Source organism: Salmo trutta, chromosome 24 (assembly GCF_901001165.1).
Source record: "Salmo trutta chromosome 24, fSalTru1.1, whole genome shotgun sequence".
Taxonomy (NCBI): Eukaryota; Metazoa; Chordata; class Actinopteri; order Salmoniformes; family Salmonidae; genus Salmo; species Salmo trutta.
In genome coordinates this window covers 35,794,472-35,820,038 of record NC_042980.1, presented here as the reverse complement: position 1 = coordinate 35,820,038, position 25,567 = coordinate 35,794,472, and the positions used below count along the sequence as shown (strand labels likewise).

General features: G+C 42.1%; 2 protein-coding genes across 6 annotated transcripts in view; one reads left to right on the top strand and one right to left on the bottom strand.

Moving 5' to 3' along the window:
• Nucleotides 1-1,110: 1,110 nt before the first annotated feature.
• On the bottom strand, nucleotides 1,111-11,579 carry LOC115161205 (dynein light chain Tctex-type 1). Of its 2 annotated transcripts, XM_029711989.1 has the most exons (5): nucleotides 11,422-11,565; nucleotides 10,489-10,530; nucleotides 10,228-10,351; nucleotides 4,540-4,617; nucleotides 1,111-1,964 (listed from the first exon to the last, which is right to left on the bottom strand). In XM_029711989.1, the coding sequence occupies exons 1-5, from the start codon at nucleotides 11,446-11,448 to the stop codon at nucleotides 1,888-1,890; spliced, it is 348 nt and encodes a 115-aa protein (XP_029567849.1). In that variant the 5' UTR covers nucleotides 11,449-11,565; the 3' UTR covers nucleotides 1,111-1,887. The 2 variants fall into 2 exon arrangements, with proteins under 2 accessions (XP_029567849.1, XP_029567851.1); XM_029711991.1 differs by lacking the exon at nucleotides 10,489-10,530 and having other exon boundaries at nucleotides 11,422-11,579.
• Nucleotides 11,580-12,390: 811 nt separating this feature from the next.
• The window catches only part of LOC115161203 (synaptotagmin-like protein 5), a 104,964-nt gene continuing 91,787 nt past the window's right edge, over nucleotides 12,391-25,567 (top strand). The window contains exon 1 of one of the 4 annotated variants that reach the window (XM_029711987.1): nucleotides 12,391-12,739. The gene's annotated coding sequence lies outside the window, so the exon portion shown is untranslated. Of the gene's footprint in view, nucleotides 12,740-14,252; nucleotides 14,568-25,567 lie in introns of those variants that run through there. The other 3 variants (XM_029711985.1, XM_029711988.1, XM_029711986.1) reach the window with 3 other exon arrangements.

Genomic DNA, 25,567 nt, shown 5'->3' with positions numbered 1-25,567 from the left:
ATAATTTAAAAACAAAGCTTTTGTGTTTAGTAAGTACTCCAGATCAGAGGCAGTAGGGATGACCTGGCATGTTCTCTTGAAGTGTGTGAATTGGACCATTTTCCTGTCCTGCTAAGCTCAAGTACTTTTGTGTGTCAGGGAAAATGTATGAGTGAAAAGTAAATTATTTTCTTTAGGAATATAGTGAAGTAAAAGTTGCAAAAAATATAAAATGTACTGATACCCCCCAAAAACAAGGAGAGGTAGCAAGTTTTGACAATGGAATCCAGCCAAGAACATTCCTCTAGATTGTTAGGCTGGGATCAAATTCTTTACAAGTTCCATTTCTCCTACTCTCCATCCTTGAAGTAATTCATCTGCCAAGCTTTGCTTGGTGAACAGAATAGTATAGAAACAGCTTTCACTTCTACAATGAGTGATTACCTCAAGTGAGGGACAACAAAATGCTGAAAGCGGGGCCACAATCTTCCAACTGAGGCAATCATTTTCAAAAGATTTCTTCGGTAAACGTTTAGTTTCACCAGCCATAACCTCACTCATTAGACTCGGTATAGCCTTGTTTCATCAGACCTGTACAGGCAGACTCGGGATAGACCTGTACACAGACTCGGGATAGACCTGTACACAGACTCGGGATAGACCTGTACACAGACTCGGTATAGCCTTGTTTCATCAGAGCTGTACAGACAGATTCTCATGTGTTGGCCTCTTTTCATGCTCATTTGCCTTAATGAAAAATGAATAAACTCTGAGACAAGCTAGTCATGTGAGTTTTAATAGATGAGGTGAGTCTGTATGTTTAGACATTAAAGGCTTAAAGAAGATTTGCAGCGCTCATTTTAAACATCTGTGATTAGTAAGCATCCTAATTCCTCTTGATCTTATTTTAAAATCCCATCTGGTACATAGAATTGATTAGTACAACAATGCAGCAAATAGACAATTTGTGACAAAAGATAATTCTAACATAACTACTACCTCAACCCCGTTATGTACAGGAATGTGTGTAAGGTAAGAAACCAGCAGTTTCACCCCATCCTAAACCTCACTAGCTCTTCTGTCACACTGCCTTACTGGTGAGACATCTCAATTAAACACCAGGAAATCATGTGACGATAGTTAAATAATACATTTATTGAAAAAGGTCAATGGACAAACACGGTCAGTCACAAGTCATACTTGTAGTGTCATTAGCATTTTCAGTCGATTTAATATCACAAATGATATAAGGGCTAGTGAGGTAAATGTGATACAACATGCAGGAGAGCTACAACTTCAACAATCTAGAGGGAATGGTCTTACAATAAATATAATACACATATTTTTAAATAAAAAGTACACCGTCATAAACCAACAATGCTCCAACGGAACCGCCAATGTCTGTCTCTGCACTCCGTTAGGAACGTATTAAACCTGACCTCTCTGCTTTGAGACTCCAATTATTATTTAGTTTTTATAGTGGTTCAACTACGACACACTATTGAAAATGTAAATGGGATGCATTGATTTAGTTAATACTATTATTCCACATGTATAGCATAGTTGATGATGTTCTGTAATTATTCAACGAAGAATCTTTACCAGTGTGGTTAGTTTCATTTTCTAAGTCCATGCTGAGCATATCTCTAGAACTACTGGTCTATTTAGATTTACACACAGACAACACTATGCATCCACCACTTATAGCAACATCACTGAATTCCCATCCTATGGTTCCCATTGGGAGTGGTCAAAGTTTGTGAGTGTGGGGTTGAAAGATGTTGTACAACAGACATTTACTTTCATGGGTAATCAGCATTGGATCTTCAAGGCTTGGTGGTGCTGGTGCATGCCAGGTTGTGTTCGGGGGGGGGGGGGGGGGGGGGGGGGGCGTGGGAAGGGCCCATGTTAACAGGTCAAGGCCACGGCGAAAACACTCACCACACAGTACATGGTGCGGTTCTCCCACCTGACCGTGCAGCTTCCTGTGGGAGGACACCACAAAGACCAATCAGGTCAACCCACTAGATCTCAACCAATCAGAGTGAACACAACATCAGAACCAATTTGGACACAAATACATTCCAACATGTGGCTTCTTCTGTGGAGAGCAACATTTCAAAACATACGCAGATAGAAACAGAAAATGACCAGATTCCTGTTTCCAGAAAATCACAGGGAATCATGTAGGTCCAGTACAATACTTTTCTATTAGAGCCCGACCGATATTTTTTTTGGAGGGTCCGATACCAATTGGGGGGACAAAATGTACCAATACATCTGCCGACATACTATTTTACAGCGGGAAAATGAAAAAGGGTCATTTTTCCACACTGAGTTCTCATAAATTGCCATCCCAAAAGAGCAATTGTCCAAGAAATATGCTTCAAATGTTGATTTCCTACATTGTGACAATAATGAAACTAGGGCTGACCCCATTTAGTCGACTGGTCGATTGTTTGGTCGATAGGCTGTTGGACGACCGAGATTTATTTAGTCGAGCAATAGCAATAAAATAAATTCATAATCATGATGTACAAGACAGATTGGCTGCTGTCTGAGTGGACTGATCCATTGTGGAGGCCGGTGGGATGGCACACTCCATCAGTCTAAGACGTGCTACTGAAATTTCATATGGTTATATTATGTAACAATGGTACAACACAAATAAAAATGTGAATATTTTATAACAAATGCGCTTTCTGCCATGTTGGATAGTGGTAGCTGTCCGCGGTTCTGAAACATCAGTGCGCTGTTGAATTGACGCATTATTCCAGACCATGTTGCTAGGTGCATAATAGCAAACAGCCTAACTGTTAAATGTGACTGGCTTTATAAATCTATATACAGAACCAGTCAAAAGTTTGGACCCACCTACTCATTCAAAGGTTTTTATTTTTACTATTTTCTACATTGCAGAATAATAGTGAAGACATCAAAACTATGAAATAACATGTAGAATCATGTAGTAACCAAAAAAAGTGTTACAGAAATCAAAATATATTTTACATTTGAGATTCTTCAAAGTAGCCACCCTTTGCCTTGACAGCTTTGCACACTCTTGGCATTCTCTCAACCAGCTTAATGAGGAATGCTTTTCCAACAGTATTGAAGGAGTTCCCACATATGCTGAGCACTTGTTGGCCACTTTTCCTTCACTCTGCAGTCCAACTCATCCAAAACCATCTCAATTGGGTTGAGGTCAGAAAATAGTAAAAATACAGAAAAACCCTGGAATGAGTAGGTGTGTCCAAACTTTTGACTGGTACTGTATATCTACAGAAATAAGAAAGATCCTGCTTCCGTTGCCTGTTTGAGTGTTTGGTTGGTTGGTTGATTCCACGAGAACCAAGCCTCACGCAAGAATTTCACAAATTCTGCTATTTTTCATATTTGCTATGCTGTAAAAAAGGCTTTACACTTTTCCCCTCTCGTTAGACCAGCCTTTCTAGTATTATTTATCATACATTTGGTGTTGTTTACACTGTTCCAAATTGTCAGAAATATTTATAATAAAAATAACTCTCCTTTTTCCTTGATCTCTTTATTGCTATTATAATCATCATTATAATAAGTAATGTCATTATCATTAGTGGTCTTAGTATAGTATCCTTGTATAACCACCATCTAGCTGTAGACCTATGAGCACATCCTGTTTAGTCTTAATACCATAACTTACGTCTGTATTTCAATAGTTATATAGGCTAATCAATCATTTATTTGTTCATGTCGACACACGTGAAATGCGACCAATGACTAATTAGAATAAATAGGCCTAAACCGTTCCATTTCACGGATGAATGAGACTGTTGTAATAAAGGCTTTACAAAAAAACATTCCAATATTGAGGAAATAGGGAATGTTTTGACTAAACAAATTAGGGATTTCGTCAACATCACTTTTCAGTCAAATGTCTAATTATGTTGCAGCATCAGCAACAGGGACAGCGCTGCACACACTGATGTTCTGTGGCGGTCGCTGCAGCAGGGAGGAGAGAGAGACAATGGGTGCTAGTCACAGTCACTCAGTTTTTTTTTTTTTTTTTAACAAAACACAGCAAGTCTGAGCCAGGCGGCACAATCAAATCAATTGCGGTCAGACTCCCTAGTCATTTGTGTGTCTTAATTATTTAATCAAACAGTTCGCTTAAAGCATCAGACTAGCTCAGTGCATATAGCGGATTTGATTAAAATATAGGATGTGTGTGGAATATATGGAAAAATACACGGAAATACACGTTTTAAAATTTCAACCAATCGATTGGTCAAAAGAACAGACTTAGTCGACCAATATTTTTTGTAGTCGGGGACAGCCTTAAATGAAACAGAATGTTCAGAAAGCATGAGATTGCCTTTTTTCCCCCCCATTCTATTTATTAAATAGAAGTTAAATCGGTGGAATTATCGCCGATACAGCGCTAAAAGGTCAATATCGGTTGGGCTATACTTTGTTGCACCCTTCTGAATAAGCCAAAACGTAATACACTGTTCATTAGCACAACAAAAGCAAATGCCTGTTCAAAGGTTAGTACAGTATGCGTGGGGGTTTCCTCTCTCTCACCATCAGTAGCAGTGTCCCAGTAGCAGGAGTTAGCCGTGTGGAGACCAGCACCACTCTTCTGCATGATGGCACAGTTCACTGGAACACAAGACAACGTTGAAGATACATTTCCTGCTGTAAGCTTTCTGTCATGCACAGGGCTTTGCTCCTGGTCACAAAGGCTATCATATAGATATTATACCTCTATCATACAGCACTTTGTGACCGGGAGCACACAAAGGGCCCATCATCCAGCTTGTTAAGTGTGAAGTAGAGTAGCCTTCTTCTAAGGCAGTGGTCACCAACCGGTCGATCGCGATCGACTTGTCGTTCGCCAAGGCATTTCTAGTCGATCACCAAACATTTCTGTAAAAAACCCAATGATAAATCCTTGTGTTCCTATTTCTTTATTTTATGAGTCTCGGGCTGTTGGTGGTAGGTGCAGCCGATTCAGCTGCCCTGCGCGCCGGGTAGGCAAACTGTTGCCATTTCATGTGTCTGAAGGTACAAACTGTCTTCCCGGTGGGCCTGGAGAGGAAATCAAGTGCACTGTCACCGCTGGCCAATCAGATTGCTCAGATGACCGAGTCCGCAGTAACGTAGCAGGGATAAAGAAAGCTACGGCAAAATTGATACTGTGCGATTTTAAAACGTTTAAAACCATGACTAGAGAGAAACTGTCAACGAATACAGCAGAGCTGCTGTTTTTATGACCGAGTTCATGTTTAAGTTCTTATTCAGTACTGTCAACACTTTGTATTCAACACTTTTACAACCCATAAAATGCACGTACTTCCTATTTCCACTCAACGCTACAACAATCCCTGCAGTAGTAATGAATGAGTAGGAAAGTGTATCGGTAGGCTTGCGTTGTTGTTATTATTAGCGGCTTGGGTCTTTTTTAATATCAAGGAATATTTCACTTTCTCTGTTCATAGAAGTAACAACATGAATTTGTGCATGAGGCAGAAATAATGCGGCGCGACTCGAGTTTCAGCATCAGCTGGAAGACGGTGTCCCTTTTTGGTCAGTGTCAGTGGAGGAAAGAGAGAGTGGAGGGATGTTGAGAAACGGACCCTCAGTCTGCTGCTCTCTCCCTCCTCTGAGACTGACCATCAGGGACCATCAGATGCAGGCACCATCAGCCCAGTAAAATAAAAAGCGAATTATTTAAAATGTATGCTCACTCAGCTGGTTGGTGACCACTGTTCTAAGGGATACCAACAACTTCAACTTTTACTGCATCTACAGTACCAGTCAAAAGTTCGGACACACCTGCTCATTCAAAGATTTTTCTTATTTTTACTATTTTCTACATTATAGAAGAATAGTGAAGACATTCAAACTATGAAATAACATATGGAATCATGCAGAATCCAAAAAAAGTGTTCAACAAATCAAAATATACTTTATATTTGAAATTCTTCAAAGTAACCACCCTTTGCCTTGATGACAGCTTTGCACACTCTTGGCATTCTCTCAACCAGCTTCATAAGGAATGCTTTTCCAACAGTCTTGAAGGAGTTCCCACATATGCTGAGCACTTGTTGGATGCTTTTCCTTCCCTCTGCTGTCCGACTCATCCCAAACCATCTCAATTGGGTTGAGGTCAGGTCATTGTGGAGGCCAGGTCATATGATGCAGCGCTCCATCACACTGGTCAAATGGCCCTTACACAGCCTGGAGGTGTGTTTTGGGTCATTGTCCTATTGAAAAACAAATGATAGTCCCACTGAGCCCAAACCAGATGGATGACGTATTGCTGCATAATGATGTGGTAGCCATGCTAGTTAATTGTGCCTTCAATTCTAAATAAATCACAGACAGTGTCACCAGCAAAGCACCCGCACAACTCCTCCTCCATGCTTCAGGGTGGGAACCACACATGCGGAGATCATCCGTTCACCTACTCTGTATCTCACAAAAGCACAGCAGTTAGAACCAAAAACCTCAAATTCGGACTCATCAAACCAAAGGACAGATTTCCACCGGTCTAATGTCCAATGCTCATGTTTCTTGGCCCAAGCAAGTCTCTTATTATTATTCGTGTCCTTTAGTAGTGGTTTCTTTGCAGCAATTTGCCCATGAAGCCTGATTCACACAGTCTCCTCTGAAAAGTTGATGTTGAGATGTGTCTGTTACTTGAACTCTCTGAAGCATTTATTTGAGCTGCAACCTGAGGTGCAGTTAACTCTAGTGAACTTATCCTCTGCAGCAGAGGTAACTCTGGGTCTTACTTTCCTGTGGTGGTCCTCAAGAGAGCCAGTTTCATCATAGCGCTTGTTAGTTTTTGCGACTGCACTTGAAGAAACTTTCATCGTTTTCCAGATTGATTGACCTTCATGTCTTAACCTCTATGGGACCTACTCAACAGCCAGTGGAATCCCGTGGCGCGATATTCAAATACCTTAGAAATGCTATTACTTCAATTTCTCAAACATATTACTATTTTACACCATTTTAAAGACAAGACTCTCGTTAATCTAACCACACTGTCCGATTTCAAAAAGGCTTTACAACGAAAGCAAAACATTAGATTATGTCAGCAGAGTACCCAGCCAGAAATAATCAGACACCCATTTTTCAAGCTAGCATATGTCACAAAAACCAAAACCCCAGCTAAATGCAGCACTAACCTTTGATGATCTTCATCAGATGACACACCTAGGACATTATGTTATACAATACATGCATGTTTTGTTCAATCAAGTTCATATTTATATCAAAAACCAGCTTTTTACATTAGCATGTGACTAGCATTCCCACCGAACACTTCCGGTGAATTTACTAAATTACTCACAATAAACGTTCACAAAAAACATAATTATTTTAAGAATTATAGATACAGAACTCCTTTATGCAATCGCTATGTCCGATTTTAAAAAAGCTTTTCAGTGAAAGCACATTTTGCAATATTCTGAGTAGATAGCCCGGCCATCACAGGCTAGCTATTTTGACACCCACCAAGTGTGGTACTCACCAAACTCAGAATTACCTTTGCTGTTCTTCGTCAGAATGCACTCCCAGGACTTCTACTTCAATAACAAATGTTTGTTTGGTTCCAAATAATCCATAGTTATATCCAAATAGCGGCGTTTTGTTCGTGCGTTCAAGACACTATCCGAAGGGTAAAGAAGGGTGACGCGCCCGATGCGTTTCGTGACAAAGAAATTCAAAATATTCCATTACCGTACTTCGAAGCATGTCAAACGCTGTTTAAAATCAATTTTTATACGATTTTTCTCGTAAAAAAGCGATAATATTCCGACCGGGAAACCCTGTTTTCGTTCAAAGATGAAAAAATAAAAACATGGAGTCTCCTCGTGCACGCGCCCCAGTCTCATTGTTCTCAGATCGACCACTATCCAAATGCGCTACTGTTTTTCAGCCTGGGCCTGCAAAGGCATCATTCACCGTTCTGCCGCCTTCTAAGAGCGTTAGAAAATGTCACGTTATGCCAGAGATCCCCTGTTTTGGTTAGAGATGATCAAGAAGGCCAAGAAATAGTCAGAGAGAGCGCTTCCTGTTTGGAATCTTCTCAGGTTTTGGCCTGCCAAATGAGTTCTGTTATACTCACAGACACCATTCAAACAGTTTTAGAAACTTTAGGGTGTTTTCTATCCAAATCAAACAATTATATGCATATTCTAGTTACTGGGCAGGAGTAGTAACCAGATTAAATCGGGTCCGTTTTTTATCCGGCCGTGCAAATACTGCCCCCTATCCCCAACAGGTTAAAGTAATGATGGACTGTCGTTTCTCTTTGCTTGTTTAAGCTGTTCTTGCCATAACATGGACTTGGTCTTTTAACAAATAGGACCATCTTCTGTATATGACCCCTACCATGTCACAACACAACTGACTGGTTCAAACGCATTAAGAAGGAAAGAAATTCCACAAATTAACTTCATCGGGGTAGGGGGCAGTATTTTGACGCCCGGATGAAAAGCATACCGTAGTAAACTGCCTGCTTCTCAGGCCCAGAAGGTAGGATATGCATATTATTAGTAGATTTGGATAGAAAAACACTGAAGTTTCTAAAACTGTTTGAATGATGTCTGTGAGTATAACAGAACTCATATGGCAGGCAAAAACCTGAGAAAAAATCCAACCAGGAAGTGTGGAAATCTGAGGTTTGTAGTTTTTCAAGTGATTCCCTATCCAGTATACAGTGTCAATGGGGTCATTTTGCACTTCCTAAGGCTTCCACCAGATGTCAACAGTCTTTAGAACGTTGTTTCATGCTTCTACTGTGACTGGGGAGAGAATAAGAGCCATTGGAATCAGATGACTGAGAAAATAACATGAGCTCAATCGCGCACACTCACGTGAGAGTTAGCTGTGTTCCTTTTCTTTTTTGAAAACAAAGGAATCGTCCGGTTGGAATATTATGGAAGATTTATGATAAAAACATCCTAAATATTGATTCTATACATCGTTTGACATGTTTCTACAAACTGTTGTATAACTTTTTTGTCTGGACTTAGTAAGCGCGTGCCTTGCATTTGGAATAGTGAACCTAACGCGCGAACAAAATGGAGGTATTTGGACATAAAGATGAACTTTATCGAACAAAACAAACATTTATTCTGGAACTGGGATCCCTGGGAGTGCATTCCGATGAAGATCAAAGGTAAGTGAATATTTATAATGTAATTTGTGTCATTTCTGTTGACTCAAATGGCAGGTATCTGTATGGCTTGTTTTGATATCTGAGCGCTGTACTCAGATTGCAAAATGTGCTTTCGCCATAAAACTTTTTTGAAATCTGACAGTGGTTGCATTAAGGAGAAGTGTATCTATAATTCTTTGAATAACAGTTGAATATTTTATCAACGTTTATGATGAGTATTTCTGTAAATTGATGTGCTCATTCACCGGAAGTTTTGGGAGGCAAAACATTTCTGAACATTACACGCCAATGTAAAATGGGGTTTTTGGATATAAATATGAACTTTATCGCGCAAAACATACATGTATTGTGTAACATGAAGTCCTATGAGTGCCATCTGATGAAGATCAAAGGTTAGTGATTAATTTTAGCTGTATTTTGTGATGCCTCTCCTTGCTTAAAATGGCTGTGTGGTTTTTCTTGTCTAGGCGCTGTCCTAACATAATCTAATGTTATGCTTTCACCGTAAAGCCTTTTTGAAATCGGACACTGTTGTTGGATTAACGAGAAGTGTATCTTTAAAATGGGATATAATAGTTGTATGTTTGAGAAATTGTAATTATGAGATTTGTTGTTTTGAATTTGCCGCCCTGCTATTTCACTGGCTGTTGAATAGTGTGTCCCGCAGGCGTCCCACATACCCCAGAGAAGTTAACTTAACAAGGCACACCTGTTAATTGAAATGCATTCCAATTGACTACCTCAAAGCTGGTTGAGAGAATGTCAAGAGTGTACAAAGCTGTCATCAAGGCAAAGGGTGGCTACTTTGAAGAATCTTAAATATAAAATATATTTTGATTTGTTTAACACTTTTTTGGTTACTACATGATTCCATGTGTTATCTCATAGTTTTGATGTCTTCACTGTTATTCTACAATGTAGAAAATAGTAAAAATAAAGAAAACCCTGGAATGAGTAGGTGTGTCCAAACTTTTGACTGGTACTGTACGTTTTCTCACCACTTCGATGTGACTAATTGTTGAGTGACTCTCGTAATACCATAGCTTCCTTGTGTTATAACATCCTTACAATCATACCTATGAACTTGAATGGTCTCCCTTGCTTGACCAGTTGGGTGAGAGAGTGCTCCACAATGCTGGCAGTCCACTGGTTCACTTTGTTCTGAGTGTAGTCTAGTCCTCCAATGATGCCTTCGATACACTGAGACACAGACACCAAACAGTCAGCAAGGAAGACAACACAGTCAAGCATCTATGAAGGGATAATCAGTGTTATTGATCATCTTTGCCATCCAAGAAATAAGACTGCTGACAAACATGTTTCAAATATCCCTTTACCTCTTTAACTGAGACACTGGCCTCATCTGCATTGAAGGACACCTGTGATTCCAAACGATATAAAAAAATATATAAAGAGTAATTATGAAAAACATTTAACATAAAGCGTGGATTACTTTATGATACAACTTAAAACAAAAAGCTTGTGCTGTTGAGTGTTGGGCATTCATTCACACAAAAGGAGCTGACCTAGTTTTTCCTGGCTGCTTGCACAACAAATGAGGGTACACAGACAGACAGTCCACTCTGTGAGAATTTAGTCAACACTATAGCTGTCAAGACTGGATATCAAATGCCTTCAGGCAAGCCCCGGGAAGAAGGACTGCTTCAATAAACTCATAGCTAACTGTTGATAGGATCTTCAGAATAACTTGCACAGAGAAAATGTGAATTGCAGCCTGTTACTGGAAGATTTATAGCTAAGTAGATTCAACGTTACGTATTTAAACTCTTAGTACCTTTTTTTCCTATCTAGAACTTAAAACGGCTCTTCGTCTGTCCACATAGGAGAACAATTTTGGGTTCCATGTAAAACCTATGGGGACAGCCGAAGACTTCACCTGCATAATACTGTAGATATGCCTATGCTGAATGTTGATAGATGCTAACGCGCTACTAATCAAGTCTTGCCCAGCCCAGTCTGATTGATTGATTTGACCACACCCAGCTAGCTGCTAAACTTACAAATTCCCCACATGCAATAATATGACAACGTTTGCATTACAAATGTTTGCAAGGTGTATATTATCTTGTCAGTTTCATTTGACTACTTAAATACTCATGTACTCGTCAGATTCGTTTTTAAAGCCAGCACCCGCAATGCATGCTAACGTTAGCTAGCTAGCTGACCATTCATCTAGCTAACTCGGCCGTTTGAAATCAGTGTCAAAGTCTGAAATAATACATATGTATCTAGCTTAATACACAATCTACCTCCTCTCCGGAATTGTACTCCTCCATTGCTTTAAAAGCAAAATTCTCCTCTTTCGACAAGGTTCTTCACCGACTCTGTTGTTCTTTCTGATTAGCTGTCACCGAGATGGAGATAATCAAAGAAAGTGAGGCAAGACACACCCACAACGACTGCAAGTGAGAGTAGTAGATTATATTGACTGCCACCTGGCGGTGAGAGGTATTCGAGATTTTCTGGAAATTAACGATAGTGGATCTTAACTAGGCTATGATAAAGAATCAATAACTACTTTATCCACAGAGATCCTATAATTCATTGGTGGTGATATAGTGGTAAACAGTGTTGTATGTACTTTATTTTTATTTGATTGTAATGTTTGTTTATTGTTATTATTTGATTTGTATGAGTTTGTGTTTTATATTGTGTTGTTGACCGAGGTTGGGGATGGTGTTGGGCCGCCAGGGGTGCGTTTGTATTCTAGTAGCCTAGTGGTTAGAGCGTTGAGCCAGTAACCGAAAAGTAGCTAGATCGAATCCCCGAGCTGCCAAGGACAGAAATGTCGTTCTGCCCCTGAACAAGGCAGTTAACCCACTGTTCCTAGGCCGTCATTGTAAATTAGAATTTGTTCTTAACTGACTTGCCTATTTTTAAAAAAGGAGGCATTTTATATATATTTTAATATTTTTAAAATTGGTCTAAAGAAAACAATTGTTCACAAAAAAGAAATCCTATAATTCAGTGTTCTGTGTAATTCTATAATTGTGATTCTATAATTGTAACGCTATAATTGAATCTCGTACCAGCTAAGGGCAGAAGTATGGTACTATACCACAATCTGAACCAAGATCTGGAACACTTCTATCTCACGTTTTTAACACACACACACACACACACACACACACACACACTGGCGCAAAGAAATACACGTGGGCACACACACGGAGAAAAAGAGGGGAAAGAAACACATAGACACACAGAACGAGAGGGGGAGAGAGGGAGAGACATCTGAACAAATAATGTGATACTGCCGTATGACTTATTCAGTCAATTGGATATGATTCGGATATTCAATATCACCGTACATTGCCACTGGATAAATAACATCCTAAATAGGGTTCAGCAGACAGCAGAGAAGCTGCCTCAGCTAGCTCCCCGAAACGGTGACCACGCCCCCTACACACCGGAGCACCGGGCTGCTGCGCGGAGCGGGGCTGTTGATACCACAGCTGTGATCACACGCCACAGAGGCGCGCCAAGAGACGGACTGACTGCACAGGCTCCACCACCAGCCACTCTCACGACACACCAAGCCACCACTTGCTGTAGTGCAATTCTCAGGTAAGAGGGGGTTTCTGTTGCCATCCTTACAGAAACGTTGTAATTTTCTGATGGTGGTTGTGTGAAACATGCACTGCGGTGTCCCATAATGAATATGACAAGGGGGTTCCCGACGAAGACGTAACAAACGACAAAGACCACAGCCATTCCCAACGCGATATCATTATTATAATGGTTAAAACTCATAGGATAGCCTAAACTACAAGCAGTTTTTGCTACTAATTGCGGTTAGACTATATTCATTGATTTCATACTGTAACTTGTTACAAACATTCAAAATATTTTTATGATGGAAAATTCATTTAATAATATAGTCATTATACAATTAAACGTTTCAGTTCACTTGAGGTCTCAACCAACCTACATTCGCCTACAAATGTTTGTTTGGACAGGTGCAATGCAGCAAAATGTTTTTTTTGTGCTCTCCACCCACGTGAAAAATACTATAGTATACTATGGTAAAAATACTGTAATATTACTATATTTATATTCTACAGTATTCACTGTAGCCTAGTGGTTTTTTAAAAAAATGTTTTTTTTTTTACTGTACCTAACGTAACAGGTGTAAAATAAATGTCTGAAACTAGAACTCCTACATACTTGTCTTGACAAGAAGGAAAATACTGCCGGGAGAGGTTCTCTTCTACACTGTTCAACCAATCCAGGAAAATGTGGACGAGTTTAGATGGAGTGTTGCCTTGTTAACGTCCAAAAGCTGAAGTTGCTCTTTCCATTTCCCCTGAAAACCGGACCATCCAGTGGTTAGGGACTCCGCAAAGGCTACTGTAGTATTTTTGTTATTTTTTGGTGCAGTAAAATGTGCTGTAAAAGGTTTAAGTGCCTTGGTCATCGGGTATTCTATCCAGCAACCTTTCAGTTCCTGGCCAAACACGCTAAACGCTAGGCTACCTGTCGCCCTGTGGTGTTTACTGTAGTGTTTTGGCATTCATTGGTGGTATACTGTAGTATTTACTGTAGTGTTTTGGCATTCATTGGTGGTATACTGTAGTATTTATTGTAGTGTTTTGGCATTCATTGGTGGTATACTGTAGTATTTACTGTAGTGTTTTGGCATTCATTGGTGGTATACTGTAGTATTTACTGTAGTGTTTTGAAGAAACCTGCAGGTAGGTAGTAGAGGGCAGCATTCCCGCAGGATTGTCCGCGCCCCCCCACCAACCTACCACCCACCACCCCTACCCTAATTGGAGTAAACTAATATATAACAATATTTATACTGCTACTTACAGCTATTTCGCTCACATCTATGGTAACTGTAGTTAAAGAATTATACATATATTCCTAATTTCCAATGTGTTCAAGTGCTGGATTTTCACCCACCGCGGCCAATCCACCATTCATTCAGTTCTTAACTCCAACCCTCCGATGTCCACAGATTAACCAATTTTTCCCGGTATAATGAAAACGGTCGTCTTTCTGCTTTGCATGCGTTAGTTTAGGCCTGCCTATTGTATTTAAAGCACGTCTCTGTCGCATTATTCACACACTCAGAATTCACTGCTCCAAGTTAAGGAGCGTAAGGAGCCTACCTCCTCTCTTCTAGTTGGGTGTGCGAGACCAAGAGCGCGTATACTCTGTTTGGTCTCAATGAAATACAGTAGGCTGCCTATGCATGGGTGAAGAATCACGTGGCATTCATCTTTCTAAGGAAATTAACTTAAATATGATTGGACTATATAGTTTGCTACAGTGTGTGTGAATAAATATCCATACTGGGATGAAGTGGAGGGCGCTCACCGAACGTGGGTCGAGGTGTTGTTGCTAATCGTCGAAAGGAAACAGCGCATCGCGCTCTCAGGCTACCATGGTGAGCGAGCCATTTGTTTTTCATGACATATTGCCACGGTGGAAAAGCACCCAAGTGTCATACAAGCAGTTTAAAACTAAAGAAACCTTCATAGAAAATGACTCAAGTAAAAGTGAAAGTCGCCCAGTAAAATACTACTTGACTAAAAGTCTAAAAGTATTTGGTTTTAAATATAATTAAGTATAACAAGTAAATTGAATTTCTAAAATATACTGCGTCAAAAGTAAAAGTAGAAATTCTTTCAAATTCCTCATATTAAGCAAACCAGGCGGCACAATGTTCTTATTTATTTTATTTTACAGATAGCCAGGGGCACACTCCAACACTCAGACGTCATTTACAAACAAATCATTTGTGTTTAATGAATCCATCAGATCAGAGGCAGTAGGGATGACCTGGCATGTTCTCTTGACAAGTGTGGGAATTGGACCGTTTTCCTGTCCTGCTAACCTCTTAAAATGTAACGAGTACTTTTGGGTGTCTGGGAAAATGTATGGAATAAAAAGTACAATTTTTAATTTACAGATAGCCAGGGGCACACTTCAACACATAATTTACAAAGGAAGCATTTGTGTTTGGTGAGTCAGTCAGATCAGAGGCAGTAGGGATAACCTCTCTTGATAAGTGTGTGAATTTGACAATTTTCCTGTCCTGCAAAGCATTCAAAATGATGAGTAATGAGTACTTTTGGGTGTCAGGGAAAATGTATAGAGTAAACAGTACATTATTTTCTTTACAAATGCAGTGAAGTAAAAGTTAATAAATATAAATAGTAAAGTACGGATACACCCAAAAACTACTTAAGTATTACTTAAAAGTATTTTTTACTTAAATACTTTACGCTACTGAAATATTGATTACCCATTTATATGTCTCTGCCTGAAAATCGTCCTCCTAAAAGGTAGGCTATATCCAATATGCAAAACGTAGCTCAAGAAAAAATGCAAGTGTCCACTGTTATCATTCTTGCTGCTTCAAGTTCAGTAGCCAGATGTGGAGATCAGGTGCACCTGTGGGCTCAACTAAAATAGTAGGCTATAGCCTATGCATGGGCGGAGAAAGATGGGGCTGTTATAGTTCCAAGTAAATTTACTTCCTGAATATGATTCGATTATAGTTGACTATTGCCTAGAAATAAATATTGATCACCAATATTTGTCTCCATCTGAAAATTGTCCCACTCCTAAAAGGTAGGGTATAAAACATAGCTCAAGAGAAAGTGCAAGTCTCTCTAACTCTGTTCTCTTCAGACTACGTCTAGCCTATTGGCTGATGCAAGTGTCTATTTGTGTAGTATTAACCTTTTTGTGTAGTATTTAACCTTTTTGTTAGGTTATTTTTTGCACATGTTGATATGGTCTTTAGGGCATAAAATTGCTGCGATCATTGCTGGCAAGTGGGCTGGGTCATTTACGCCTAAAATAGAATTGCAGGAATGCAGTTGTGGGTGGGAGTTAGACAGAAAGCCAGTGGGTGGGTGGGTGGGTGGGTATGAAAAGCTCAGGGTGCAGGCGGAAGCGGGATGAATAAATCATTCCTGAGCAGACCTCTAGTAGGTAAGACTGGAGTGTAAACGGATAGTTTCACTTTAGGAACACAATTTATGGTCTATACTTGCCATGTACAGTAGGGTTCTCAATCATGGGTGGCACAAATTGGGCTATGGGGAGGGGAATGGGTGGGGTATATGCAAATTAAATACTGTAGTATTACTATAGTGAAAAAAGCGGTCGCGTTTTTGCTAACACTAGTGCTTTTGCGGACATTACTGTAGTATTTACTACAGTGTTTTTTTTGCAGATAATACTGTAGTATTTAGTTAGCACTACACAATTGAGGGATACTACAGTGTGTAGTATAGTATTATACAGTATACTATACAATTCTATAATAAGCACTACATGATCAAGGAATACTACAGTGGGTAGTATAGTATTCTACAGTATACTTCTGGCCGGGTTAGTTTTGTGAAGAGCTAACGCTTGCGGTACAGTTTTCGAAACATTTGGAATTATTTTTCATACCAGCGAGAAATAACAATAAAAAAAAGAAAGATTAAATTACTACACACCTTTATAGGGTTAGGGTTCTCACTCAGCCATATCTCCATGTTACAGCGCTTGTTTATAGAAGACAGACAGAAAACAGAGATGACCACCTGTGCTAATTAGCTATCTAGTGTTCTCAAACACCTGTGTGTAAGCATAACAGGGGAGGAAGTGTAGTGGAAGTGTAGTTTGCCGGCTGGAGGGACACATCCGTATGGATCTGACCTGCTACAGTAAGTGTATCTTTTTCATTTGAAAGATTATTTCTCGCTGATATGAAAGATAATTCCATATGTTTTGAAAACCGCATCACAAGTGATGATTATTGACGTTTCTAAACATTAAAACAGAGCGTAGGGATTGTAGTTCAAATGGTCCCACTGGTAAGTGGTGCTTAAAGCTGAGAATCCTTAGGATAAGGTACAATGTCTTCTTAATTACATGTAATGCCTTGGGTTCTCGAGAGCAAGTAGGCCTACTAACCTAGTAATTAGTAGGCTATAGCCGCAGGGACCAGTCTTGCATTTGCAATAGCATGAACTGAACCTATCAAAATGTTTCATATTAACATAGCACGTTTTAAACTTACATTGCTTCAAAGTTACATGGCCACAGGCAAGTGTGACGGTCATTTTCATTGAAAAGATTCAACTGGATCATTTGTAGGGCCTAGTCTAGTGGATTTTTCAAAACCAACAAGAGCCAATTTGACAGCGCAATGCAAGCTTGTCAAGCGAAAGCCTCGTGCTCATCACAAAGGATGGAGAGGAATGGGAGAGAAATGGAAGAAGTGTCCAAGGAGATTATCAATGACCCATCAAAAAGACAAATAGTTTTCCTGTGCTATTGTTTGTTCAGATACCCATGTGACATTGGTTAGAATAATCTGCTTTTAGAATTATTGTAGCTCTATTTTAAACTTCATAAAAACATTCAATTATCAAAAATATGTCTCCAGCACAAGACCAGCACATTATAATGTAGTATTGTAGTCATTACACTGTCGGATTTCCCCAGCCATGAATCATCTGCAGAACATTTATGTCCCTCTAACCACGAACAAGCACTTAGATAAGTCACACACAGGAGAGAAGGGGGAGAAGGAGGGAGATTAGTGTGTGTAAGAGAGAATAAAAGCAGGGGAGGGGGATACAGGAGAGGGGGGGAGGCAGGAGAGGGGGAGGCAGGAGAGGGGGAGGCAGGGGAGGGGGATGCAGGAGAGGGGGAGGGGGAGGCAGCAGAGGGGGAGGCAGGAGAGAGGGAGGCAGGAGGGGAGGCAGGAGAGGGGGAGGCAGGAGAGGGGGAGGGGGAGGCAGGAGAGGGGGAGGTAGGGCAGGAGAGGGGGAGGCAGAGAGCTCATCCATCAGAGAATCCAGTCACAGGGAATTAGACATCAACCTCTGCAGAGCTGTCTAGGAGACCAGGGAATGTAGGATTCAACACACAGGGAGGTGTGTGTGTGGCTCTAGGTGTTTGTGTGTGTGTGTATGGTGTGTGTGTGTGTGTGTGTGTGTGTGTGTCTGTCTCTGTCTGTGTCTGTATTGTCAGTATTTGTTCTGAGACTGCCTCATAAACCTCTTATGATACTATTCCCTTGGCTCCTCCAGCCAGTGGCTACTTGGCCAGTCAGCCTGGATTGGGGCCTGTACTTGGGCCAGGTTTGTGCCTTTCATATGATGTGGTTTTCTGTTTGCAACTGGGAGTAGGGGTGAACTTGTGCCCTGACAAAGACATGAGATGATTACGGTAATTAAGTCTTATCAATGCCATGAGGGATTGATAAAGTCTCATCAAATTAAATTCCTTTGAATTGAATTGCTGCCATGTGCTTTGCTGAACCGTGCAGTGTGTGGTGTTCAAAGCTGTGCTACAGTGTTCCAGACTGTTCTAGAATGTTCTGGAGTAATGTTGTGTTGGACTCTGCTGTGTTGTACTGCAATTAATACACCACGCTGGTGGGGAAATGCTGCATAGTTGTGCCTGTGATGTGCTGTGTTTTTGTGTCGTGCTGGGTTTCCCTCCCTCCCACTCGTTGGCTTTGATCCCTGCTCCTCCTCTAAAGTGTGCACACCGCAACGCTGCAACTCCACTGCCGTTTGGTATGAAGTGTGGAGCCCTGAGTCGTGGGCTCAGAAGACTATGGCGGTCTCCGTTCAATTGTAGCCAGCCAGCAAGGCAATCAGGGAGAACCCCACTTCAGCAGGACCAACTACTGAACCAAACAGCCTTGAAGAAGCTGCAGCAGCAGGGGGAGAAAAGTCATTTTCTACACATTGCAGAGGACAAGTGACTGGACTGGATAATAGATTGCCAATCACGATGCACTGCCCAGCCATGCATCCCTCTCTCAGCTCCCTCCCCATGTGTACACCTCTACCTGTGACCCCCCCTCTCCCTACCACCGCCCATCCCGCATAAAGGCACAAAGGTCCTTCTGCCCACCCCAGGGGAAGGGATAAGAAGGGAGGGGTGTAGAGAGGGATGGAAGAGGGGAGTCTTCTGTCTAGTAATTACCTGGTGAATGCCGCTGAACTCTACAGTTCTTTAATGATATCTCACACACACATGGCACACACATCACGGAGACGTGCGCACGCACACACACACACACACACACACACACACACACCTCAACGGGATCCCCTGCTCAGGCTCAGCCCTGCTCAGCTATTCAGCAGCAAGCCTCGTCTTTGAGAAGCGGAAGTACATTTAAAAGCAGCAGTGAATCTGAAATGGGTTCTATTAAATATTCAGTCTGGTGCTTTCTGCCGGAGGAGGAGGAGGCTGTTTATGTCTCCAGCCTCTTTCAGTTCTCAGTGAGACCGCAGCACTCCTGAATCTGGGTTAATAGGATGGACTCATCTTTATCCAGCACAGCATCTCTCTGTTCTGTTCTAAGCGCTCCACCAAGATGGCGTAGCAGTCAGACGTCTTTGTGTTTGTCCTGTCGTGTCCCTTCCCTTGTATATATATTTTTACATCTTTTTCTTCGCATATCTTTTTAAAATATTTTCCTAAACCTCAACTTCTAAATACTCTCCTGCAACCCGCCTCACCCAATGTGGCGTGGATCTGTTTTTTTTCTTTCTAAAGTATTTCTATTTACTTCGGATCTGAAGCTAGCCAGCTAACTACCTACCAGCTATCAGTCAGCAAACCATTTCTAGCGGTCATCAGCTAACTTTTAGCTTGGAAAGCACTCGCCAGTTTGAACAACGTGACTCAAACCAGAGCATAACGGACCTATTATTATTTAAATTTTTTTCCCCCCATATCCCCGGATTCCAACCGCAAACTCTGAACATTTTCATCTGGATCTTCGCAACTAGCTAACCGCAATCCCGGGTGACTACTCCTGGCTACTCCTGGCTAGCGTTTCCATCCCGGAGCAAGCACCAATTAGCCTGAAGCTTGCCCGGCCAGGGCTCCTGTGCTACCACTGAAGCCCACTCTTGGGCTACAATATCCGGACCCCTTCTACTGCCGGTACGGGGCACGGAACCCCGCCGATCCTCTACGACTGGAATACCGACATAATCTGCCCGAGGATTCCAACAGGCCCCCCAGGCGCGACGTCCGCTGAAGGCCTATTCTGCTAACTGCAACCTACTAGCTACCTAGAGCTACTTGGAACCCTACTGATTCCACAACTGGTCTATCGACGTCACCGCACGAAGAGGCAAAAACAGACTTACCCCCATCGTGACGTCCCCCAAAGGCTAACTTGCTAGCCCCGGTATGTTAACTGCTAGCTTGCTCACCCCTGGCTGCTAACTGCTAGCTTGCCTGCCCCCGTCTGCTAACTGCTAGCCCCGGTCTGCCAACTGCTTGCTTGCCAGCCCCGGTCTGCTAACTGCTAGCTTGTTTAGCCCCGGCCTACTAACTGTTAGCTTGTTAGCATCGGCCTGCTAACTGTCTGAATCGCCGTGTCCCCAGTCAGCCCAACCACTCACTGGACCCATATGTTCACTTGGCTACGCATGCCTCTCTATAATATCAATATGCCTCGTCCATTACTGTCCTGGTTAGTGATTACTGTTTTATTTCACTGTAGAGCCTCCAGCCCTGCTCAATATGCCTTAACCAACCATGTTGTTCCACCTCCCATATATGCGATGACATCACCTGGTTTAAATGTCTCTAGAGACTATATCTCTCTCATCATTACTCAATGCCTAGGTTTACCTCCAATGTACTCACATCCTACCTTACCTTTGTCTGTACACTATGCCTTGAATCTATGCTATCGTGCCCAGAAACCTGCTCCTTTTACTCTCTGTTCCGAACGTGCTAGATGGCCAGTTCTTATAGCCTTTAGCCGTACCCTTATCCTACTTCTCCTCTGTTCCTCTGGTGATGTGGAGGTTAATCCAGGACCTGCAGTGCCTAGCTCCACTCCCACTCCCCAGGTGCTCTCATTTGTTGACTTCAGTAACTGTAAAAGCCTTGGTTTCATGCATGTTAACATTAGAAGCCTACTCCCTAAGTTTGTTTTACTCACTGCTTTAGCACACTCTGTTTTACTCACTGCTTTAGCACACTCTGCCAACCCGGATGTCTTAGCCGTGTCTGAATCCTGGCTTAGGAAAACCACCAAAAACCCTGAAATCTCCATCGCTAACTATAACATTTTCCGCCAAGATAGAACTGCCAAAGGGGGCGGTGTTGCAATCTACTGCAAAGATAGCCTGCAGAGTTCTGTATTACTATCCAAGTCTGTACCCAAACAATTCGAGCTTCTACTTCTAAAAATTCACCTTTCCAGAAACAAGTCTCTCAATGTTGCCGCTTGCTATAGACCTACCTCTGCCCCCAGCTGTGCCATCGATACCATATGTGAATTGATTGCCCCCCATCTATCTTCTGAGCTCGTGCTACTAGGTGACCTAAACTGGGACATGCTTAACACCCCGGCCATCCTACAATCTAAGCTTGATGCCCTCAATCTCACACAAATGATCAATGAACCTACCAGGTACAACCCCAAATCCGTAAACACGGGCACCCTCATAGATGTCATCCTAACTAACTCGTCCTCCAAATACACCTCTGTTGTTTTCAATCAAGATCTCAGCAATCACTGCCTCATTGCCTGCATCCGTAATGGGTCTGCGACCAAACGACCACCCCTCATCACTGTCAAACGCTCCCTAAAACACTTCTGTGAGCAGGCCTTTCTAATCGACCTGGCCGGGGTATCCTGGAATGACATTGACCTCATCCCGTCAGTAGATGATGCCTGGCTCTTTAAAAGTGCCTTCCTCACCATCTTAAATAAGCATGCCCCACTCAAAAAATGTAGAACTAGGAATAGATATAGTCCTTGGTTCACTCCAGACCTGTCTGCCCTTGACCAGCACAAAAACATCCTGTGGCGTTCTGCATTAGCATCGAATAGACCCCATGATATGCAACTTTTCAGGGAAGTTAGGAACAAATATACACAGGCCGTTAGAAAAGCTAAGGCTAGCTTTTTCAAACAGAAGTTTGCATCCTGTAGTACTAACCCAAAAAAGTTCTGGGACACCGTAGAGTCCATGGAGAATAACAGCACCTCCTCCCAGCTGCCCACTGCTCTGAGTCTAGGAAACATTGTTACCACCGATAAATCCACTATAATTGAGAATTTCAATAAGCATTTCTCTACGGCTGGCCATGCTTTCCACCTGGCTACCCCTACCCCGGTCAACAGCCCGGCACCCTCCACAGCAACCCGCCAAAGCCCCCACCATTTCTCCTTCACCCAAATCCAGATAGCTGATGTTCTGAAAGAGCTGCAAAATCTGGACCCATACAAATCAGCCTGGCTAGACAATCTGGACCCTCTCTTTCTAAAATTATCTGCTGAAATTGTTGCAACCCCTATTACTAGCCTGTTCAACCTCTCTTTCGTATCGTCTGAGATTCCCAAAGATTGGAAAGCTGCCGCGGTCATCCCCCTCGTCAAAGGGGGTGACACTCTAGACCCAAACTGCTACAGACCTATATCTATCCTACCCTGTCTTTCTAAGGTCTTCGAAAGCCAACTTAACAATCAGATTACTGACCATTTAAAATCCCACCGTACCTTCTCTGCTATGCAATCTGGTTTCAGAGCTGGTCATGGATGCACCTCAGCCGCTCTCAAGGTCCTAAACAACATCATAACCGCCATCGATAAGAGACAATACTGTGCAGCCGTATTCATCGACCTGGCCAAGGCTTTCGACTCTGTCAATCACCACATTCTTATTGGCAGACTCGACAGCCTTGGTTTCTCAAATGATTGCCTCGCCTGGTTTACCAACTACTTCTCTGATAGAGTTCAGTGTGTCAAATCGGAGGGCCTGTTGTCCAGACCTCTGGCAGTCTCTATGGGTGTGCCACAGGGTTCAATTCTCGGGCCGACTCTCTTCTCTGTATACATCAATGATGTTGCTCTTGCTGCTGGTGATTATCTGATCCACCTCTATGCAGACGACACCATTCTGTATACTTCTGGCCCCTCTTTGGACACTGTGTTAACTAACCTCCAGACGAGCTTCAATGCCATACAACTCTCCTTCCGTGGCCTCCAACTGCTCTTAAACGCAAATAAAACTAAATGCATGCTATGCAATCGATCACTGCCCACACCATCCAGCATCACTACTCTGGACGGCTCTGACTTAGAATACGTTGACAACTACAAATACCTGGGTGTCTGGTTAGACTGTAAACTCTCCTTCCAGACTCACATTAAGCATCTCCAATCCAAAATTAAATCTAGAATCGGCTTCCTATATCGCAACAAAGCATCCTTCACTCATGCTGCCAAACATACCCTCGTAAAACTGACCATCCTACCGATCCTCGACTTCGGTGATGTCATCTATAAAATAGCCTCCAACACTCTACTCAACAAACTGGATGCAGTCTATCACAATGCCATCCGTTTTGTCACCAAAGCCCCATATACTACCCACCATTGCGACCTGTACGCTCTCGTTGGTTGGCCCTCGCTTCATACTCGTCGCCAAACCCACTGGCTACAGGTTATCTACAAGTCTCTGCTAGGTAAAGCACGCGCTCCAGCAGGTATATCTCACTGGTCACCCCCAAAGCCAATTCCTCCTTTGGTCGTCTTTCCTTCCAGTTCTCTGCTGCCAATGACTGGAGCGAACTGCAAAAATCTCTGAAGCTGGAGAGTCATATCTCCCTCACTAGCTTTAAGCACCAGCTGTCAGAGCAGCTCACAGATCACTGCACCTGTACATAGCCCATCTGTAAACAGCCCATCTATCTACCTACCTCATCCCCATACTGTATTTATTTATTTATCTTGCTCCTTTGCACCCCAGTATCTCTACTTGCACGTTCATCTTCTGCACATCTACCATTCCAGTGTTTAATTGCTATATTTTAATTACTTCGCCGCCATGGCCTATTTATTGCCTTAACTTACCTCGTTTGCACTCACTGTATAAAGACTTTTTGTTTTCTTTTGTTCTACTGTATTATTGACTGTATGTTTTGTTTATTGTGTAACTCTGTATTGTTGTATGTGTCGAATTGCTATGCTTTATCTTGGCCAGGTCGCAGTTGCAAATGAGAACTTGTTCTCAACTAGCCTACCTGGTTAAATAAAGGTTAAATAAATAAAACACAGAAAAACTATAAAGCCATCATTAACCACTGCAGTAAAGAACAAAGGGTTCTTGCATCCTAATCTTAGCAGGGGAGGTGTCATGTCTGATAGATCTTAAAGATCAGATATGTAACTTAATCCCTCTTGCTTCATCACAGTTTTATCAGAGTGAAGAATCCATCTTTGATTCAAGCTAATCTAGCCCAGGCCAGGGTTCCCAGTTTATTCTCACTTTTTGTTTTGAACTGTTGTTAGTTTCTAAAGAAGTTTCCTACTGGGAACAAAATGTTGTTTCCACTGTGTTTAAAAAAAGTTCAATGTGATAATGTATAAACATAGGAAAACTTAGAGATGCTCAAAGTCATCACCAAACACAATTATCATCTTATTTGAACTCAATCTTAAATAAAAAGTAAACAACGTGCCTTGGTGTTTCTTGAGTCTACACTGAATTCACATTAGTCGACAATTCGATGACGTCTCTCAAAACTGGACGTTGACGTCTGTGCCCAGTAGGTAGTTATTAAGTAATGAACTGATAAGCTGATAGGCCGCTCACCTCTGCACTACAGATGACGTATTTTGGAACCCAGCTTCTCACTACTCCTTGTCATGACTCTGCGGCGAAGGATAGAAACAACACAGCCATAACTGAGTTCATTCTCCTGAGTTCATTCTCCATTCTCCAGTGAAACAGTCCGTTTCACTGGACACCCCCACTGGACACCCCCACTGGCCAATAGAGTTTTGCTTCTGTATTCATTACATTGATCTGCTGGTCACTCTCTTTGTGCCTGTTCTATAGGATAGCCATATTATTATATATCAAAAATGTTTTTGTACTTTTACCCCCTTTTCTCCCCAATTTCTTAATAGACAATTGGTAGTTACAGTCTTGTCCCATCACTGCAACTCCCGTACGGACTCGGGAGATGCGAAGGTTGAGAGCCATGCATCCTCCGAAACACAACCCTGCCAAGACACACTGCTCACTTAACCCGGAAGCCAGCCGCACCAATGTGTCGAAGGAAACACTGTACAACTGGCGACCGATGTCAGCTTGCAGGTGCCCAGCCCACCACAAGGAGTCGCTAGAGCGCAATGGGACAAGAACATCCTGGCCGGCCAAACCCTCCACTAACCCAGACAACGCTGGGCCAATTGTGCGCCGCCTCATGGGTCTCCCAGTCACGGCCGGCTGTGACACAGCCTGGGAACAAACCCGGGTATGTAGTGATGCCTCAACCACTGTGATGCAGTGCCTTAGACCACTGCACCACTCAGAAGGCCCAGCATAGTCATATTAGCCAGGCCCTGATTAGGTTAGAAATTCGATGGATTATCGT

Bases quoted from the DNA above. Each gene is read 5' to 3' on its own strand.
- LOC115161205 (XM_029711989.1), bottom strand. From the start codon at position 11,448: ATGGAGGAGTACAATTCCGGAGAGGAG. The intron at 10,531-11,421 runs GTAGATTGTGTA...TTGGAATCACAG, and splicing joins AGTACAATTCCGGAGAGGAG to GTGTCCTTCAATGCAGATGA. The intron at 10,352-10,488 runs GTAAAGGGATAT...TCTGTGTCTCAG, and splicing joins CCAGTGTCTCAGTTAAAGAG to TGTATCGAAGGCATCATTGG.